The 21,653-nt window shown below is 42.2% G+C and overlaps 1 protein-coding gene and 1 long non-coding RNA gene across 3 annotated transcripts; one reads left to right on the top strand and one right to left on the bottom strand.

Annotated features, from left to right (window-relative positions):
• Nucleotides 1–448: 448 nt before the first annotated feature.
• ccn1l2 (cellular communication network factor 1, like 2) lies at nucleotides 449–7,257 on the bottom strand. 2 transcript variants are annotated; one of them, XM_030415898.1, is made up of 5 exons: nucleotides 6,941–7,257; nucleotides 6,572–6,833; nucleotides 5,233–5,595; nucleotides 1,870–2,072; nucleotides 449–1,640 (listed from the first exon to the last, which is right to left on the bottom strand). In XM_030415898.1, exons 1-5 carry the CDS (start codon nucleotides 7,007–7,009, stop codon nucleotides 1,338–1,340), a joined length of 1,200 nt encoding a protein of 399 aa, XP_030271758.1. In that variant the 5' UTR covers nucleotides 7,010–7,257; the 3' UTR covers nucleotides 449–1,337. The 2 variants fall into 2 exon arrangements, with proteins under 2 accessions (XP_030271758.1, XP_030271759.1); XM_030415899.1 differs by having other exon boundaries at nucleotides 6,572–6,785; nucleotides 6,941–7,256.
• Nucleotides 4,615–6,547, top strand: LOC115581064 (uncharacterized). The gene is made up of 2 exons (XR_003983984.1): nucleotides 4,615–4,883; nucleotides 5,100–6,547. It is a non-coding gene; the product is annotated as an uncharacterized LOC115581064 (long non-coding RNA).
• Nucleotides 7,258–21,653: the final 14,396 nt, after the last annotated feature.

The raw sequence follows: 21,653 nt of genomic DNA, 5'->3' as shown, positions 1-21,653 counted from the left end.
TTAGCATGCTAACATACGTACCTAAGATGATGATCATGGTACACCTGCATCAGCCTTGTCACATGTTAGCATGCTGAAGTTAACATTTATTTCAAAGAGCCACTACCATGGCTTTAGACTGTATGCTTGTTATTATTTTCTTATCTCCTTCCTAACTCCGGCAGCTTCAGTTTGAGTGATTATCTGAAAAAGTCCACACAAAAGTGGAAAAATTGGTAATAAACCATCAGAAAGATGAATAACCGGTCAGTGGTTCCTCTGTTAGGTGCATGGATTTTGTAGTCTGAGGGAATAATTCAAAGCAAAAGCCACTTTAGAGAGAAGCTGGCTTGTTGTTTCATTGACTTGGGCTTGGATATATCTGTCTAACTGGACTATCCAGTTCATAATTCATCTTTTTTTGTGCTGTGTCTATGCATTTGCATATAGACAGCTAAAGATAAGAAACTTCACAGGTTGATACATTTTTATTTGATGTGCAGGAGTTTAAAGACAACAAAAACATTGTAGCACAAATGAACACATGTGACATGTCTTAAATATTTAGCATCATTTCATCCCTCAAAAGAAAGCATTGTATGTACACTGTAAAGGACACACACAAAACATAGAATAAAATCACACCCCGAAAAATGAGGTGATCCTAGAATTTACCACTCCACAGCGAAGAGTGAAGTCTATGCTTTAATATAAACTGTAGTTGCATGGCATTCACTGTAAACCCTCTCATGTGAAAGTTACTCATTCCTCAAAAAGTCCAATACACTTTCACCAACCCACACACACACACACACACACATAAACACGCCACACACACATGTGTAGGATACATTGTGTCAAAGAGGGACAGAAATGTCAAAAATGAACACACAGTCCTTACAGTCACCAATGAATATGTTTCATGTCAACTATTTTCCTCATTAATTCAAAATGAGTGTCCATAATTCCCGACACTTCTCATTAATGTCTGTGACTGGTCTAATTAACCTTCCTTCTGTGTGACAAACTGTCACATCACCCTCGGTGGAGTGGAACATGCTCTGAAGTTACAAATAAATAAAACAGAAGTTTCAGTAACAGCTCTCTGCCGACAGTTTAGCAGCACACTGCAGTGTGTTGTCCTCGGTGCTGCCCTGGTGCTAGAGATGTAACACACCTATAATGTGGACAGAATGATGTCATTGTGGCAGGAAGCTTAAAGTGCAAGCGAGTGTATTGCCTGGTTAGGGAGAGGGTGGCAGCAGCTCACCCAGCTGACACACAGGGAGGCGGTCTGCTTTGAAGGGGGGAGTCTTTGCCCACGGTGTCAGGCCAGGGCTGAGTATGATGAGTCAGCCTCAGTGCCTGAAGATATGGATGTCGTTGTGGAGGCTGACTGAAGGGCTGGAGGGCCCGCTGAGTATACGGCAGCTTGTACTGCAGCTGCAGCGCTGGATCCACATGACGTTTCTGTAGAAGCCCTCTCCATCAGAGCAGTGGAAGCGAAGCCTCACGGTGCGAGAGAGGGAGGGTGTGCAGCAGCGGTCATCAGTGCATGTTCCACAGCTGCGAGGGCGGTACAACTGTGCTGTTGAGCATCCAGCAAAGGTGATTCTGACCGCTTCCTTGGACCGGACAGTTCGCTGACACTTCTTCCCTTTCTGCATGACAGAAATGGAGCCACTATTAAACTGACATCACACAGTTCAGCTTTAAACATGTTTTATTTATTCATTTTCCATACTAAGTGAAGTAATGAGTGAGGTAATTAATTGGACTGTTCAAAGAAAATGAAATTAGTTTGTAATGTAATACCTCTTAAATCCTACTCATATTTCATGTTCATTTCTAATTTTCTTTAATTCTCTAACAGGTATGTTTAGAGCATACCTTGGTAGCTAGAAGAAGCTGTAGCTCACAATGCCGGATCTGGCACAGTCTGGTTTCTCTGACCAGCCGACAGTCTGGGTTGTCATTGGTCACTCGACTTGAAATGCCCATCCCACACGTTGTGGAACACTCAGTCCACTCTGTGGTTTGTGGGAAACAGCTGTGTTCCAGTAACACCTCAGACATGGGGAACGAAGCCATCTCTGTGGGAGAGTGAGCAAACAAAAGACAATACGTTGAAAAGGGGACAATAAATCCCAGCAACCTTTTGAACATTATGATGCATTTGTAAAAAAAGAATGTCAATCTATATGTCAAAGTCCTTGGATTTAAATTGTGCATTTGTGGTGCTGTGTTTTTTTGCCGTAGAACCACAAGAACTTGGAGAAAGAGAGAAGTGAATCTTTATTTTAGTTTTTAGTTTTTTAGTTTAACACATTCTCAATATCATGGGACACATTTTCATGAAGTTCGCAGTGGACATTTATGGTCCCCAAAGGATAATTCATTGACCCCATGACATTTATAGTATTGTTTATTCTAGGTCAAAGTTTTCATTTGCACAAAAGAAATATCAACAAAAATATTATTTAAAGCTTGCCATTATTTTTACCAGCAGTGTAGTACATTCATTTTCCCTGAGGTCAGATGTTTTCCATGTTGTGCTCTGAGCTTTCTCAAGACAGAATATGAGCAGTGTTCACAAGGTGGCAATATATATCAGAGAGAAAAACTGCATTTTTTCTTGAGATTAAACTCTTTAAATACATGCTACCAGGGAGATACATGCCTACAGTTTGAATGGCGTCACAACCTTTTCATCAGTAAGGTCACCAGCAGGGCTTAGCACAATAAAAAATCACAAAAAAAAATCAGTAGAAAAATCTGGAATCGGAAAAGTATGAATTTCTAATGAAACGCTATAGTAATGGATTAGTTTGACTCATATTCAATCACAAATAAAGCCTTGGTTGCTTTTTTGCGAAAGTTTCACTTGAACAACAAGGATGTACGGAGCCCCAGACCTGACATGGTCAAAAAAATAATTAATTGTGGCCCCAATATAGCTATAACGTGAGCACGAAATACTTGTTCGTGGCCACAAAATAAGTATAACGTGCGCACGAAACACTACTTCATGGCCGCGAAATACTAATTCATGGCCACGAAGCAGGCATAATATGTGCGCGAAATACAAATTAATAATATTAAAATCATTCCTGGACATCGAGTGCACCTTCTCTACAAACTGCAGTAGCCTCTACGTGATGTCCTTAAGGTGAGTGTCTTATCTTATTCTGTTCTAGTCAATATCTTGTTATCCCACATTTAGGCAGGGCCTTTCACTGATCCTCTCCTTTGAAAGTAGCATCATGTGTGTCAGACTCTCAGCTGAGGGGATACAGACTCTATATGAGCCGCAGCGTTAATGATGCCACTGAACACAGCCCTGCAGTTACAGTAGCGCTCACCGTGTGTATCGCGTTGCTAAGGGAACCTATATCTATATCTATACCTATACCTATATCCTATCAGTGATCAGAATCTAGTTTGTGTTGATTTGGAGGTTGTTGTTGCTCTGACTGAACTACTGAAGGTGTCTGTAGTGCTCTCTGGACATTTGTCCTTCAATAAAATCACAGACGATTAAAAGTTCACTATATTATAGGCCTACTTAAGGCCCTGCCTAAATGCGGGATAACAAGATATTGACTAGAACAGAATAAGAAAAGACACTCACCTTAAGGACGAAAGAGTTTTTGAGTCAGTCCAGCTCCACCAACAGACTCAAAAACTCTTTCGTCCCCCATCAGACTGTATAACAGCTCTCAGTAAAGGCAGGGAGGACAATAGATAATAGACACTGTTTACTGTTTACTGTAGCTACTGTTCATTATATATATATATATATATATATATATATATATATATATATATACACACACACTTTATATTTTATCTTTTATTCCAGTTTTAATCATATTCTTAAGGTTAGGGTTTTTAATTTTAGTTAAATGTATGTCTAATGTATGTTTTGTATTTTGTATGCTACTGGACACTTGAATTTCTCTCGGGATAAATAAAGTAAGTATCTATCTATCTATCTATCTGTCTGTCTGTCTGTCTGTCTATCTATCACGTTGGCTATTGCGGTTTCTAGAGAAGGTGCGCTCGATTTGCTTACCCAGTTATTCAGGAATTATATTAATATCATTAATTAGTATTATCCTTAATTTGTGGCCACGAAGTAGTATTTCGTGCGCACGCTATAGCTATATTGTGGCCACAATTACATTTTTTTTTACCATGTCATGTCTGCCGCCAGGCCAAAAAAAAGAAATCAATACGCCAAAAATAAGCCACCTATCAATTCATTCATAAATCAATAATCATTTACATTAGACGCGCCTCTGTGCAGCGCAACGCGAGTCAACCTGCTTCGTTGCCTAGTAACGATGCGAGTACCGCTGCTGAGAGCGCGGGCATATATTCTGGGATGTTTAAGGTTTGTTAGCTAACCAACTATGGCGCCGCCGAAGAAAAGAAAAAATTACGCGGGTGACAGACAACTTAATATAAAGAAATCCTTCTGCCAGACTCCGGAGCCAAGGAAAATAGATGAAGGGAGAGTAACAGAGGCAACTCCAGAAAAAATGACAGGTGCAGGTGAGACGGAAGAAAGGGGGGCAGACTGTAGTGGAGAGGGGGGCTGCTCCAGGACCATTACTGCCCCTGACACCGGTCCGACTGCCGACCCCTGTCCGGCGGGTGACCGCGGGCCCGGACCGACTGCCGACCCCTGTCCGAAGGGTGACCGCGGGCCCGGACCGACTGCCGACCCCTGTCCGGTGGGTGACCGCGGGCCCGGACCGACTGCCGACCCCTGTCCGGGGTGGTACTGGTAACGTTGACCCAGAAAAAAAAAAATACAGCTATACACAGAACATCTGGCTGGGATCCCGAATGGCTTAATAACCATAACTACAGCCCTTGGTTGTACCACACTCCCCATGGTGAGTTTACAATTTGTTGTTTAGCTTATATTTTTGTTCTGATTGAGGAGCTTCTCTCTCTCTTTTGTTTTGTTTTTTGGTAAGCAATAATGATGAAAATAACACAGACAATAGGCTAGTTTTCCCAGTTATTGTCAAAAGTATGTTACTCTGTTATAATAAAATGAATAAAAATGTAAAAATATTTATAACTGATAGAATCTCAATTATGTGTAGGGATGTTTTGTCGCTTATGCCGTCAGCATAAGCAGCCCGTTAAAAGAGGACCATCCCAGAGGTGGGTACCACCGGGCCTGAAAAAAATTCTAGGGGAAACACTGGCATTGCTGAGATTGCCTGTGATGTTTACCTCTGAATGTGGCCCCTCCGGTGGCAGCTGGGTGCTGAGGCTGCAGCAGGGCCTGCTGTAGGACACTGATGTGGTTGGGAAGGGGCTGGCTGCCTGGCGAGGAGGTGCGCGTCAGCTCGTCTGGCTCCTCACTGATGTGGTTGTTGTCATCACACACCCATTCCTCGCAGCAGCCGTCCGCGGGCCTGGTCAGACGGGGCCACGAGCAGCGCCAGTCGGGCAGCGGCACTTGGTGAGGACAGAGGGGCATGCAGCCCACCACTCCGTCCATGCATGTGCACTGGTGCTGGCAGTTGGGCTGAAAGTCCTCGCCGTGCTGGTACACCCTGCCACTGAACTCGCAAGGCAAACCCTGTGCCTCAGCTGTCAACAAATAACAGGAACCAGAGCTGTGAGGACAGACCTGATCTTCATCGAAGCACACAGTAGAAAACTTGTATCAGTATGCAAACACAACTAATACATCAAAGCCTGTGGGATGAAACTGAGCAAAGAAATATATTTTCTCAAAGGGAAGATTTCATGATGTCTCTTAAAGGGCTCCGCCAGTGATTTTTTTTTATTGCAATTCAATATTAAACAGTAGTCAATACTAGTGTCAGTCCAACTAAAGGTCAGTCTCTAAACCTTTCCATAATACAACCTCATAGCACCTTTTTCATCAGGAGCCTTCCTGCCTGGAAAATGCTCACACTGCCTGTTTGAGAAGCGTTTTACACAGTTTTGTATTCTCCTAAAATAACCCTGATGACATCACCAGGGGTATTTTCTCAGATTTTTAAGAGCTCCTCCAGAGCCACAAAAGACCTTATAAAATTGTTTCCAGAGGCTGAGCTGTACTTCCCAGTGGTACTCCAAGTAAACTGATCAGCATACATAAAGTCATTAGAGCGCTCCTTTAAAGTACAAATATGTAAATTATTTATACTGGAGGCCTTCGTTTTCCTCATTAAGTGTCATTATCTACTTCTGTGGTTTTGGAGGCTTTTGCCCCGTGGACCCTTAAAATGAGTGAATGTCCACGTATGACTTCCCATGACATGTGAACTGTCCACCCAGGGAGTGGTTTTATTTTCTTCTCTAATAGTGCCTAAATGAAGTCATGCAGTATTTCAACAGTACAACATACAACAGTAGAATTGAGAGAAAAGTCCAACAAATATAAGCAAAATCAAGAAATGTATAGTTTTTTCATTCCTTCAGTTATCTAGTGAGCCCTTAGATTTTTACCCCTGATCTAATTTCTTGGCACAATACTGTAGCTGTGTTTTTGACTAATATATTCTTTTTAGCTCAATTAAACAATGTGCCTTTGCTCAGCCTGCGTGTCACCCCTCACCTCGACACAGTCCTCTCTCAGGGTCTCCTCCAGCCCCCAGATGGCAGCGCAGCCCCTTGATGTGATCGCAAGGTTCAGTGGCACTGCAGTCCTCGTTGAATTGGCGAGCACAAACTTTACAGCAGCCACAGTGGTCAGTCACCCAGCTGACGCCGGGCTGGCACAGGGGGGGCAAGGGGTTGCAGGAGCAATCAGCTGGGCAGTCGCCCTCTGCCTGAGGAACAGGGTCAGAGGTCAGGACAGCATGTCTGACAGTTGATGGCTGTGATTTTAAAAGAAAAATACCAAATGTATAAAATTGCTGTTAATCCAAAAATAGCTACACACTGTGAAATATATCACAAGTGGATACATTTAACAGCAACTCACCATCACTGCAGCGCAACTGAGCACAAAGACGGTGGAAATGATCTGCTGCAAAGTCACAGGGCTAAGCATCCTGATAACAGCAGAAAAACAACAGGACGAAACTGTTAAAAGCTTCAGAAGGGAGAAAGGATTGTAGATTTAAGAAGTTGTCCCGATAGATCCGCCAGAGTCCAAGAGGAGTCTTTATTGAGCTCCAGTATAAAAACGTATCCACAGTTCAGAGTCCGTGCACTAATAGGTACGCCCGTCTGTTTCTTCCTGCTCTCCTACACTATCTCAGGTCGGCTCTACTTCATAGAGAGGTTTCCCTGTGCAGAGCTGGTACTTATAGACACACATGCTCCCGCCCACGCAGTGATATAATCAACTCTCCTCTCAAGATGACTGGAGAGCGTCCAGAGGGAGGAGGTGGCCGGATTGTTGTTATGAAATAGTGACAGAGTGTTTAAACTGTCTTATTGCTGAGCATATGCCCTCAGGAAGAAATTTCAACCTGTCAAATTGAATTCAAGACAAATATTTTATAGTAACTGGCATATCCAGGCAGCACAATATTGATGTAGATACAATATACTTTAGGTTTTGAGGGTAACCCTAACCCTCCTACACATACCCAGGGGTATTAGACAGGTCAGGTCATATTTGACATGAAAAGAGAAAACAATGGTAGGACAGGTGTAATGGAAAACCTGAGTAGGGAATCCCACTCCATCACACTAGCATATTCAACAGGGGAAGTGGTGATGTGGAGAAAATCCCTGTGAACAACTCTTCCACCAGCCCGCCAGGCTCTGTCCTCTCCACTGTAGTGTGCTGTGGGACACTGTGCTCAGGACATCCTGTGTACCCTCCATCTCTTTCCTAATGGGCTGCATTCCAGGAAATACAGGCCTATCCTCAGGTTCCCATGATTGGTTGGAAAAACTCTGCATTCCCATTGTCATCCCAGGGGCACTTAAAAAGTGTTTTGTTGGAGAGCAGGAAGGTCCTAACATTAAGCATTGGCTCACACTGTCCTGAAACATGGGAAATGTAATTTGGCACATTTGATAAGGCTGCTGAAGGTCTCCCCTTGTTTCATAAAAACATGGTTTAAACAGTCTGCTGAAAGACTACTGAAACGGTAGATGCAAAACAGGTAATACATCTGTGGGTCCATCTATTAACCTTTGATCAGAACAGACAGTAGTGTAAGATTGTATAGCAGTTATTCCGAACCAAGGTCGAGAAGTGTACCAAGCCACCTGAAAACAGCTGTCTGCTATAGCTAATGATGCTTTGAGAGCAGTGACAGTGAACTCAACCCAACCAGTTGCCATGCAATAGTGCCCCTTCCAGTTCACTATGGCAGTGACACATTTTGCCAACTACACTGGTTGGCAGTCACTCCTCCTTCACTGTAGGACATAGCAGCGGAGCTCCCCTGGGATGTGTTCCCAGTCCCCTGCTGTTCATGCTGTACACCCATAACTGCACTCCCAGACATGAGAACCCTAGTGAGGAGTTTGCAAAACAGCGGCACCATCATCAGCTGGATTTCAAACAATGATGAGAGTTCATACCGGGAAGCAATCAACAATCTTGCAGAGTGGTGCACAGAGAACAATATACTGCTCCATCTCAGTTGCTCCAACCCATAAAAATATAGCAGCTTTTGGGGGCCACAAACCACTGATTTATAGTATTGAGGGAACTATTATCACCATCAAATTGTGTTGCAGTTGGTTGTAGTTTTGTGGATTTCAATAAAGAATTTAAATGCCATGACGTCTTGTAAGCTTTTCCTCACTTTGAGGCATTAAAGATGTGACATTTAAAGATGATTTAAAGTCAAAAAAAGGACCTCAGTGGCCGACAGCCCACTCTACTACCTCATTAAACTTGAGTAGCTATGTTGCTAAGACCAAACCTGTGGCCTTGAGGTTCAAAGTCCCACTAGACACAGCTCACTTTCTGAGAGCAGGTGTTATCACTCCAGACTGAGGCGGTGATGTCACCGTGTGCAGACAGAGTACAACATTAAAGCACACACAGCCACCCAGACACCCTGCCAGCTGGGCTGTAAAACCACCAGGACGCTACTATGGGGGTGAGATGGGAGGAGAGGTGGGGCGAGAGCACCTTGTTGGGCAGCCATAGGGAGGAGGGCAGAAGTCTGGATTCTTGGCATTCCTGGCCCACAAAGGCAGGATGTGTGTACTGGCCACGCTGTGTCGGACACTGATGGAGGAGCGGGAGGAGGGGGGAATGGAGGGGGGTGAAGAGGTTGGCAGTTTGGCAGCCTCCTGCCTGGCCATGTGCCAGCCATTGTTTGTCAGCCAGGCAAACATTTCCAAAACACATGGAGGTCAGGAGTTGTTGGCGATTCATCACGCTGTTGCCCTGTTGTTTATTTTCTCAGCTCGAGATCTGCCATCAACTACCAGCATAAAGAGTCAGTCCTATAAAATGTTTGACCTTTTTCCTTACTGGCTTCTAACAAAGCAACTTCTTTGAATGAACTCTTGTTTCAGTGCAGCTACTACCCTCAATTACCTTCCTTGAACCTATTCGATTTTAGCTTACTTCCCCATCTCTTAAGTAAGGGATAATGCCCGACGAGGTGTCCATAATCATGAGTTAATGGACGACGCGGAGGCCTAAGAACCGTCCAACGCACAGCGGAGGATGGTTGCCTCGAAGTCCATTAACTTCTGTTTATGGACACCTCGAAGGGCATTATCCCGCTTATACCATGGTCACTTGACAAAGAAAAGAAATTCAGACCATTAATTTACATTTTCATGCGTTTTACAATCAAAATATAAAGTTTTTCCGAGCCATAACTACGTTTCCCTGGTAACGCCTGAGGGTTTGACTAATACCTGGAACAATCATTACTCTCCCGTCAGATTCTTATGCAACGGAGACGTTGTTCACTCCTCCAGTAAATAGGACGGATCATAGATACGACTTGGCAACGGGAGATATTCTAGTCCGCTCAGCGATGAGCCAGAAAGCTAACGCTATGCTAGCAAGATTCAAAGTCAATAACATTACATACGGTTGACAAACAGTAAATATAATTTGACAGTATGCTAGCTAACACGATTAGCTAACTAACCAGTCATGTCATTGTCCCCAAATCAATAGCAAGATGTTCACGAGCAAATGATCGGCTGTCTGTAACGTTACTGTGGCCGCAGCCTGAAGCAGAGAGCTGAACAGAGAACGGGATGTGAGATTATTCACGTATCAGTAAGTTTAGAGGGGAAGTGTACTTTCTGCAGCTTGTGTGTTACAGTCGTCACCCTGTGTGTTCAGAGGATAAGACACTGAAGGACTGACGGACTGAACTCAGTGCTGGAGATAAAATATTAAGATTTGATACGCCAGCTAGCGCATTGATTTACAGCGGTGAACAGACAATTTGACTGGAACATATGCTAGGTGTCCATATATCAGGGGTTAATTGACACCCTGCAGCCAATCAGAATCGAGTATTCCCCCAGACCATGGTATAACTTGTTTTAATGTTTAGTTTGATTTCTTCCTTGTTTTTAAAATGCAATTTTTAATCAATTTTAATGTCATTTTTATCCCCCTGTACAGCCCTTTGAGTTAAACCTGCCTTGCCTCTCCTCCAATCTGCTACAATGTTGTGATGATAGTTGTGACGAGTGACCTTGCAGTGTTTGTGCTTTCTTTAAATGTGGTAAGGAAAAGGGCAAATCCGGCTGAAATACTCAGAAATACTCTTTCTTAGAAATCCAAAGAATAAAGCAGAGGTGTGTACAGCGTGCAGAAAGCTGTGCTGTACCACCTCAATCAACCACAGAGAGCTAAGTTGACACAACAGGAATCCAGACAGGACCACAGCAGAACTGAATGGATTAGTAGCCCCATTCACGCTGCCCTTTCAGTGTGGCAATCATGTGCGGATACTCCGCCTCGCCATTTATGAGAAACTTACAGATGTGGAGAGGAGGGACAAGTTCAGTGCGGTTCTGATTGCCCTTTGGAGGTAGAATTGGCAGCCACAGCAGAGGTGAGACGGTGTCTGTGCAAATGTAAGAGGCAGAGGCGCAGATCAGGGGTGTGTTGGTCTGATGGCGTTCACAGTCTGACATACTAAGATCCTTCACTCATCAAATTAAAGAGAAATGTCCCACACTTTAACCCACAAAGCAACGTTACAGGACCAAACAACAGTAATGTGGTAACTGGTAGTGTCTTTGGCAACTTACATGGAAAAATACCACATCCATACCTAGAAAGCCTCTGTCATCCTGTCTGTCCTACCGACTTCGTCATATTTCTGCCTAAAAAACAGCATCTGTCCCCGGCAGCAGAGCCAGGCAGCTCCTACAGTCGAATCACGGTGATTTAGTGACACAATTTACAGCAAAAACCTTTAACTCACCATATCGATGTCTCCCTCCACTATTGTGTTGTTGTAGTTACTGTCTCTGGAAACTTATTGAAAAAAATCACTGCAACGGTCAGCCCTCCTGACCGAGACTTCACTGAACTGCATCCCTTAATATTTTATAATAATATTGACTTATTACACACGATAAGAAAGGCAAATGACTTGATTTCGTTTATATTTTCTGAAGATAGTACAAGTAATGTATGTTGTTGCATTACTTTGATAATGCTCTCGTTAAAATGTTCCCAAATCTTCCTTCTGTTACATTACATCTGGAGCAACAACAGTGGGCTGTTAACGCAACAATATGTCGAAATTGGCAGTTTGTGATTGATTGATTAGTGCATCTGGCATTAGGAGGGTGGAGTGGCAGTGAAAGAGACACCATTCACCCTACAAGACACTGTACCATCAAAATGTTTTTGAAGCTGTTATTTCAAGGTAACAAAGTTACATAATGTTGCTTTAAGGCTCGTGTATGCTCAAGGTTGGATAGGGACACAGACGGAGCCCCCTGTTCATACTCTGGGTGCCAGCCTATGGATCCTTTTTAATAAATGACTAATGTTTTACTTGAGCTTAGAGCATTCGACTACTTGCTTCTACTTGCGTGTTCAGAAGCCTAGAACACTCTATTAATTTCAGAAATGCACATAAGGTGTCTTAAACAGCCCAGCATCAAGTCTATTTCTGTAGTTCATTTCTTTTTTCTATCACTGACTGAGTTATAGATATCAATAGCTGTAATATGCCACTAAAATTAAAAAGTGCATTAGATGATTTTGCAGTAGGCTGAGTAAGGATCAATCTCATTTCCGATTTTTACTCTTATCCCCCGTTTTTGGTAGCCTTCTTGCCGTCACAGGGGTGGTAATCTCATCCTTTAAAATGGACCAGCCCTTCAAAACCCTCAACCCTCCCTCTGAAGTGTGCCTCTGAAAAACATCCATTTATAGGGCCATCATCGTAGCCATAACACCTAACACCCACTATCCCAAAAGAGTCAGGATACCCTACCCTTAGATGTGAAAACACAAACAGGAGGGTTAGGGTTAAGTGGTAGAGACAAGGGCTGTATTGGGACCTAATTGACAGATTGCTATTAGATTTGCTGTGTACAATTTTTTTTACGTTTCCTGAGAGTGTTTGAATGTGTCTGGCATGTTAAAGGTCATGTTGATAACATTTTTATGTAAACAAATAATTTTTTTTCATGCTGTCCAATCGATGAATTGTGACATCCTGTTCCACCATATGGACTAACTTGACATGTTTAACCCCACTGGGACAGTAAGAATACTACAGTACAAAAATAGTACCTTGTCTGTTCCATCCAGTTTCCATCCTGCCTGGTGTACAGGACAAACAGTCGCTGTCAGATGTGTTTCTTTTCTATCCCAGTTGTCTTTTAAACGTTGATACAAGAAGAACTAAGAAGAATACTTCAAAACAATTTCACATTCTTTGGCAAACAAAATGCAATACATGAGTTTTCAGTGAGGAATCAGCTGTATAGGAGCATGTGTGAATACTGTATGTGTGTGAAGGCGCTCCCCTAATGACACCACCTCCACAGGTTACGTCTCAGCCACATTCCTCATGCTAGTGTCCTGAAAGAGCTCCCGGTACACTGCAGTCATCACTCATCCTGCTGTTACCCTGAATGGGTCCCATTTTTTCCTCCACACATACTGTCTATACTGTATACACTCATACTGAGTAGTCAGAGCTGATCGCCTGTTGAGTATTAGCTTTCTTAGATGAGTGTGAGCAGATAATGTCGAGAGGAGTGGTGCATTTGAATGCCCATGACTGACAGAGGGCATCTGCACATAAGCCTCGGGTGACGCGGGTATACTGTAAAACTTCCCTCCATGCTGGTCATTTTGACATCCATCAGTTTCCTACATATTGGTATCAATTTCTTTACTTATGGTCTTCAATTTACAAAAAAATAAAAAATACTGAATAAGCACCATTATTAGATTTTTTTTTGTTGTTTTTCAAAAAGCTTTCATCCTCATTGAAACTAGGTAACTCATGGATCATATTACATTTGTTTATAATGCAATGTAATGTAATCCCGTACTGTTCTTGTACCTAAATCACATTGCAGTTACTAATCTGACAATTACGTTATTACTTGAGTTAAATAAGTTCTTAAATGATTTGCATACTGGACAGATGCCTTTTCATTCACACTTGCACAACAATCACAATGCCTCTCCTGATACCCATGAAATTCAACACAGTGACACCCGTGGAGAGGCTCTTCATCCTGAGCAGTCTTGTGCCGACTGCACAGAGGAACAGATTGTTTGACAGGCAGTTGGAGAGCCTCTTCCACATGAGGTTGAGTGATAAACAGGTCCGATAAGCCAGACTAGTCTACCAAGGTTTCCTGAGCGAGAGTGTTTGAGTGTGGTTGACAAGGTCAAGGTCATGTCTATAACATTTTTATGTAGACAAATAAAAAAAAAAAAATAAAAAAAACATCTACAGAACTTATAGCAATGTGCAGAGTAAAATCTCTTTTCCTTAAAACATTATTATGATTGTGAATTAATAAAATATATTTCCAGTCCAAATGTTTGTGTTGTTTAACTGGTGTAAGAATTGTGACATTTGGTTCCAGCTTGTAACAAGGTTTGCCAGGCAGGACTATAACACTGTTAGCATCACTTGGTATCTGTGTTTCATCAGCATCAACAGTCTTGGTAGGGGCCAGTTTGTGAGAATAATTGTTGTAAAAATGGCTGAATTCTACAGTATGCATCCAACATACACCACCCTGATGTTAGCTAGCTAGTGTCAGCAACATTAACAATATCTAGTGCAACAAACTGGCATCCAGTCGAGGGGGCAGGTGTTGGGAACAACAGCGGTGTTGAGATTTGAATGCAATGGAAGAGATAGATGGAATTCCACATTTAGTGGGTTAGGGTTAATGTGATAATAGCACTTTTAATTGCAGCTCACATGCTATTTAAGCATGTGTTTTTTTTCTCTTTTAAACCGGCACGTTTTGACCGCAAACTGTCAGCGTCGGAATCATGTTGATGGTACAGTGTCTTGTAACAGGGTGAATGGTGTCTCTGTCTCCAGCCTATGTTACTGCACTGTGAGGGTAGGATCCCAGCGTGTTCACATGTTCACTTCAACATACACATTTTCAACACATCATAACATTCTGATGTTATGAGTTTTGTTTGTAGTTAACACCTGCATTACATCTGACAAACTGGAACACACCTGGGATTTATATTTATGATAGTGGTGTCGCACTCAGAAACTGTGGGGGCACCAAATCACACAAAATGACAATTTCTACATAATGTTGTTTTAAGGCTGTCAGTATTGTGTTAAGAAGGCCAGTCTCATTCATTATTTTACCTCTTAATATAGTATTTTGAGGCATTTGGAATTTTGTACTAGGCATTGTTAGGAAGGCAAATCTTTTTTTTATTGTTTCATATATTTATGTAGTTTTGTTTTGAGGCTGTTATAGCCTACTGTGCCCCATGTTTTTCTATGGGTGCTGTTTGGGCTGGTTTCCACCAACAATCTGTTAATTGATTCATTTATTTATTTGGCACATTTCCAACTGGAAGTGTTATAGTTAACTACACACAAGAGCTGCAAAAGTCACCATGCCAGCCAATGTAAACCCTGCTTCCACTCTTGGTAATACTCTTGGTGTACATACGTACATAGTGTGCCTGCTTGCTCCTGGGCAACATCCCCCCCAGTCACACTGTTGAGGTATGTAAACTCTGAGGCTTATCCATAGACAGTGAAATGGGGATTTGACCTCACTGGGGCCATACAATGTTTGTGTGGGTTGCTGTACCAAAATGACACGTATACTCAGGCAGCTATGTCACAGCAGGTGTTATGCTCAGGCAAAAGAAAGCGCAGTGTCTAGTGTGAAACTGTTTGGATGAGCAGTTCTTAAGAATGCAAGAGGCCGAGCAATCAGTACGTTCCAAACAGGCACTTTTGGATGTATTTGTCCCAAAGTGCTATTTTTACTTCCCTCACCATGGCTTCAGTTGGATGCATTCTCATCAGAAGGATGAGGCAGTCCCACAAACTCCTAAACTCTTGGAATAAATAGAAGTTAAGAAAAAAGCTGGCTGTGCCTGCATGTGGAGGCTGCAGGTGTGGCTGTCCTGCAGCCACATACAAAAGGTAGTCGTGATTTGAGCTGGCAGCTGCCCAAGCAGCAGGGCAGAGGGAAGCTGTGGCCTGCACATTCCTCCACAGCATCTAATAGGAGTGATGAAAGCAGGGAGCACAGAGCAGCAATAACTGGCCATTGTGTGTCTGGCATGAGCAGGTGTGCTGCAGGTACTGATGGACATATCCCGTCCACAGAGAGGTCGAGGTATGCATCAAGTGGATTTAAAGGTGCCCTGTGGACATTTTCTTGTAAACAGAAGTTTACAGCCAAAAATAAGAAGTGACAAAGGTTATGTTTACATTCAGCATACTCACCAAAATGCACTGTATGTATCCTACGATAGACGTGATGTCTTCTTCATTCCTCATTAAACTTTTGCAAATCCTCTTTTTTAATGTACGTGAAATTCAACACTGTTAACACTCCTATTTGAAGTCGTCTTCTTCCCTGCCTTGATTGGCATGCTGCAGCATACATTTGCCACCACCACCTGTTGATCAGGGGAAAAGTGTATTACCTGCTGTGTAACGCGCACACAAGAGTGCATGTGGGATTAACTGCTATTTTTCAAAGTGAGATTTTTAACATGAACGCAGAAAACACCACAGGATGTTGCAACAAGTTGGTGCAACACCAACATCAAACACCTGCATGATAAGTCGAAATGGTTTTGTGCTCATTGGTTTCTAGAATATTTTTTCGGTAACACTTTACAATTGGGTACACAAATTTCTGAGTAGTTACTGAGGAACGAATAAGGAATGGATCAGGAACAACTCAATGTTTAATGGATCATAAATAAGTAATTCATTGTGATTCAAGTTTGATTTGAGGACTATATGGTAGATAATGATGAATGATTAGTTACTGATTAGTGAATCATTGGCAGCAAGGCAGTTGATTAGTTTAAGGTGTCAGCATCACTAATGCTCCTTTTTAATCATCATATCTCTTGGGGGTCAGTGCAACAAGCTGGAAATATAACCTCGTTATAAAGTTATTGCTTAGGTATTGTAAATAGTAGTATTCAGAGTAAGATTTCATTTGCATTCATTTGGATTCATGTTTGCGCCACCCGAGTGCATTGTCTGTGTCAGCAAATACTTTTTCTTAGTATTGTGCTGTATTCGGGACACATCTGGGGTTTTCAGAGAACTATGGTTGATTTCTGAGTCTCCTTCCCAGGTCATCAAATACTAACTTGCTTGGGATTGATAGCGCTCTACCAAACAAAACAATGAGTTAAAGACTCAGAAATGCAATGGGCACTGCAGAATTGATTATTTCTGATAGTCCTTTGTGGGTTTGTCCCTACCAGCATCTGTTGTTATTTCAAAACATTTTCTTGATGTCAATTATAGAATGCTGAAAGTGTTTTTTGAAGCCTGGATGTTGGATTCTGTCAGTGTTCAGTCATTCACGGTCATAACTTTGTACAACAATAAATAAATGATATCATACATTTGCACAAAAATATTCACAATACTTTACAGATAATTATGGGCTGTGTGGTGCAGTAAAATCCTACACATTTTGCACAGTTGGAATGCAGGAGATGTGGGCTCTGCAGGTTGGGCAGAATAGTAATAGAACTTCAAGATGAGTGAGTCAGTTATTTTGTTAGTTTTGATTGATTTTGGTTATTGAAATATTGGCATGGACACTTAAATCTGTGTTTCAGCGAGCAGAAAGCCATGTTTACAGTGTCTTTATTTTAAAGGCCTAAAAAGAAGGCAGTCTGCAACATAAAGGTAGGTCATTGTTGGAGTCACCGTCTCTTATATCCCAGATTGGAAATGAAGATACAAAAAGCCAGAAGAGGAGGGAATAAAGCAGAGTGTTAGGAGATAAGCAGGTTTGAATGAAAACACACTGGTTACAATTGAAGGAGCAGCAGGATTTTGCTAAAAATGACAGCAGCCAGAGCCATCAACACAGATTCTGCCTTTCCACCCTGTGAATCTGACATTACTTTAACTGCACACTGCATATTTAGTACACTAGAATAAACAAACTGGTATTTCAAAGGGACTTTAGTGTGGGAGCTGACGGTGTAGCCAACTGACAGAGAGTGTCCTGTTAGTGGGCAGGGGAAAGGTGGCACCACTACACAGCGCTGCCTGTGATTCAGAGGGGAAAATGTTATCACAGTAAAGCCATAAACAGAAAACGTTCCAGGGCTCCCTACGGGAACTAGGACACAAACACATAAAGCTCACTGTGCCTCAGGCTGCTGGAAAACCCATATACAGTAAATGGAAATTAAGTCACTTTTAATCAAGAAATGACTGCACAGGAGGTATTGTACAGTGTGTGTGAGTCAGAGACAGGCCTGGCTACACTCAACCTTGAAGTAGCTCAGCACAGAATTTGTTTCCTTCAGCAAACTAGCGAGAACATTTGTTTGCTCAGCAGCAAGCAGCATGCACTAATACCCAATGACAAATATTCAGTGTTATTGGTGTCTAAAATTAGGCAGGAGTGTTTGCACTGATATTCAACTGGACTGAGGTCATGTATTCAAAGGGCTCTTTGAAATGAACTCAAGGTTTGGGGTGTACATTTTCTTTGGGAGTCTTGTAAAAAATAAACGGACCCACCTGGACAGACAATATGTTTGTGGGCTGCTGTTGGTATCTAGATTTCTGCAGCATCAAAATACACGCGTACTACAGTTCTTCTGAGTGGGACCGCACATTTAAACCTGTGGGTTTCCTTCACAATTTGATTCCGCCTGAGTTATTAAAGCAACCTTATTGCCAGATAAGCTGCTGAGATTTGATCATTTTGTTCAATGACAACGTTTAATTTTGTTTCCTGGGATATCTGCACATGTCACCTGTGGCATGGTTAAGGTCAACTTCCTGCAGTGGCACCAGGAGAAAATTGCACACCACAGAATCATCCATATCAGTGCAATTTCAAGGGATGTTGGGTTGATTAAGGTCACACTGGTCTCATGTAATAGTTGATGAGCTGAGTTGATTTCCTGGACTGATTCCAACACTTTTGCTCAGTATGAATCATTTACACACCACAACATAACAATATTGGGCACAGTAGGTTGATGGTTATCCAGTCCATGGTTACCACAGAGAGCTTCCAAATTGATTGATTAATTGAACTATCACATGACAATATACCAACATTTTGCATTTAACAGTTTTTCAAAGCAGAGTGAGCTACTGAACCTTCCGTGATTGGACATATAGTTACGTTTTCAGGAAGGTTGGTGAGGCAAAGCGTTATAATATAACAACATATCTCAGTGCACCAAAAAAAAAAAGTTAAGACTGGTTGGACCTGGAGTGCTGGACTACGCATCACAATTCACTACATCATCACCTGGCTACTGAAAAGCTGGACGAAGCTGAAACAACTAAAGAAGATGGTGGTTTGACAATGACATCATGCTACCAACCACAGCAACAGACACACACTCGGTTGTTATGTTGCCAGGTCGCCAGTCTCAATATGAAAACCTCTTAAGTCCTTCACAACACTGTTCATTCAGTCTCCGAGCCTTATTTTCCCCATAAAATGGTGAACTGGTGAATTGACCTACTGAAGCACACTTAAGTATTTCAGCTTACCAAAACTGGTCAGATATGTCAGCCACACCTTTTTTGCTGATAAATATATGACAGTGAAGCTTAAAGCTTTAACCTCTTTCCTCTTGATACATTTGCTAAAGATAAATCCAACACCGACTCGTTTTTTTGACTACTTGCACATTTAATTAAACTTGAACAACTAATTGTTATTAAAAATGCTTTGGAGCCGTGCCTGAAGAGCCTAATTAAACGTAATTGCCATGCAAACCTGTGTGGATCTATAAAAAATGAATGTTCAAGTTTGGGAATGATACCGTTGAGTCATCGTTCACCAGTAGGCCATAGGAGAGTTGATTCTGTGATGGATTTGAGATTCAAGCGGAAACTCCAACACATTAACACCAGTTAACATTTTTCAATAATGTTATGAACAAAAAAAATATCAAATTTAGAGAATTTTAGGTTGCAACATCATTTCAGTTTTATTTTTGCTTACTGAGTAAATGAAAATAGATATAGGACACAGTTCGCCCTTAACAAGCTGTGCATGTCCTTGGCAAACATCAAATATGGTCCCGCGGGTAAGCACCTCTCAGTAAGAAGGTCGTGGGCACGACTACTGCTTCTGACTGGAGCATGCATGTTCTCCCCGTGCTTGTGTACTCTGGCCTCCACCACCATCAAAACATTCACATAAGGATGATTCTCCAGCAAGCAATGGCGTAAACCTGGAGTTGGTCCCTGGGAGTTTACACTTTGCACTGCTCCCTCGGGATGTGTTAAATGTAGAGTACCAGTTTCCCCATGTTGTACATTGTATTTTAGATTTGCATTTACTGTTTTTTTTTAGTAATAATAATTTAATAATTTGTATTTGGTCATGAGCAGCTGTGAATGAATCCGGTCCAGCCTTCCTGTACTGAGGCCAGGGTAATCAGGGTACATGAACAAGTACGTGACCGACAGCCAGGCTCAGCATGAGATCTGGAAAACAGCAGATAAACCCATTAGAAAAGTGTTGTGTTTGTGATGGCTATCAGAGTTGGCATCTTGGAAGCTGATGCCCACTCTCACTCTGCAGCTTCTCTTATGCACTGGCAGGGGATGTTTTTGATGGAGAAACACGCACGTTTTATAAACTTGTACAATCAGAACCAACTGACTGAGTGGGTGGCCTTCTTCAGATGTCAGCACTTTGAATAGCAAAGTATCTGATCACTGAGAGAGGACGAGGGTTGACTGGATTTTGGCCAGACAGATACTGAGGCCAGAGAGTGACGCTGAAGTGATGCTAGCGAAGACGAGCACTGAACATAGGTAATGTACAGAAACACTAGTATAAGCAACATGCACAACAATGTACATGTCTCTTTCCCCATTTGTGTTATAATTTAAAAATCCAAAGTCTATTAGGTTGTCAGTGAAGAATGAATGGCCCCATACAGCTTGTCTGACATAGTCCAAGTCTTCAAATCCCAGAGATCCCACATTTATTTGAAAAGATGTCACTGACCCCCTTGATACACAGCTGAGCTTGTGAACCCAGTTCAGAAAGGATTCACTCAAACACTTCTTGGATTAAAAAGGGGCATTTGAAAGAGTACTTGGTACTCTGGGAGAAATGCTCTTGTCTTTCACCGTTTTTTGACACTTGACTATTTGAGTATTTCCATGAGGTGAAGACCTGTATTCTGTGACACAGTAAAACACAACCAAAAAAAGAAGATTAGTGACTTACCATTAGGTCCAGTTTATGTTTGGAGGTATGGTGCTCCTCTTGGGTGTGCCTCCAAAGGCAAAGGGTCTGGCTGACCTGGGCGGCTGCTGGTCACGTTTAGCTGCAGGGGCAGCAGGCAGAGTTTGATCCACAGGAACAAAATGGTGGACCTGAGGAGTGGCAAAGGACAAACCAGGACCTGCAGGTCGGTGCCCGCCTCTGACTTCAGGGAGTCCTTCCCTTCCAGGTTCAACCGAGACGTCAAAGGAGTTTTCATAAGAAGAGAGCTTCTTCCTGCACATGTCCTGTTTGGGTTTGTCTCTAGTTCACATGACACACATCATCTAACTGCAGCCTTTATATTACCTAACCACCCTTCAAAGTTGAAATAACTCACTGTCTACTTTTGGTTTTGTTGTCCCAGTTTTTAAGACAACAATAGGTGAGAAAGGCCTCAGTTCCGCAAGTGTCTTGACTTTCAAAAGAATAATCCTGATTCCAAGAATCAGACATATAAATAATATAGACTCATCTCAAGGAGAATGAGCCAAAAACATAGTTCTCACAGAGTTTTTATACAGGAGGAAAATCTTGTCTAGGACTTAGACAAACTGGTGTAGTTGTTTATCTGTGGTGGACACCTGCTTTGCTGTTCCCTAGCAGAGCACAAACTCATTCAGATAAGCATGAGCTACGTTAGGCTTCCTCTATGATTGCATTAAATAAGTCACACTGACAGTCATGCTGATTCTACATATCTGCTGTGAACAATAGAATGTGAAATGGTACTTAATGTTTGAAAGATCTCACATCTGCTCACAAGTTAACGGAGCACACTGCCTTACCTC

This window comes from Sparus aurata, chromosome 5, assembly GCF_900880675.1.
Source record: "Sparus aurata chromosome 5, fSpaAur1.1, whole genome shotgun sequence".
In the NCBI taxonomy this organism is placed as follows: Eukaryota; Metazoa; Chordata; class Actinopteri; order Spariformes; family Sparidae; genus Sparus; species Sparus aurata.
The sequence above is the reverse complement of the archived record's forward strand: the minus strand, read 5'-3'. Positions and strand labels throughout refer to the sequence as shown.

Coding starts and splice junctions, on each gene's coding strand:
- ccn1l2 (XM_030415898.1), bottom strand. CDS start 7,009: ATGCTTAGCCCTGTGACTTTGCAGCAGATCATTTCCACCGTCTTTGTG. Junction 2,073..5,232: donor CGGAGGGGCCACATTCAGAG/GTAAACATCACA, acceptor ACTCTCCCACAG/AGATGGCTTCGTTCCCCATG. Junction 1,641..1,869: donor AGCTTCTTCTAGCTACCAAG/GTATGCTCTAAA, acceptor TCTGTCATGCAG/AAAGGGAAGAAGTGTCAGCG.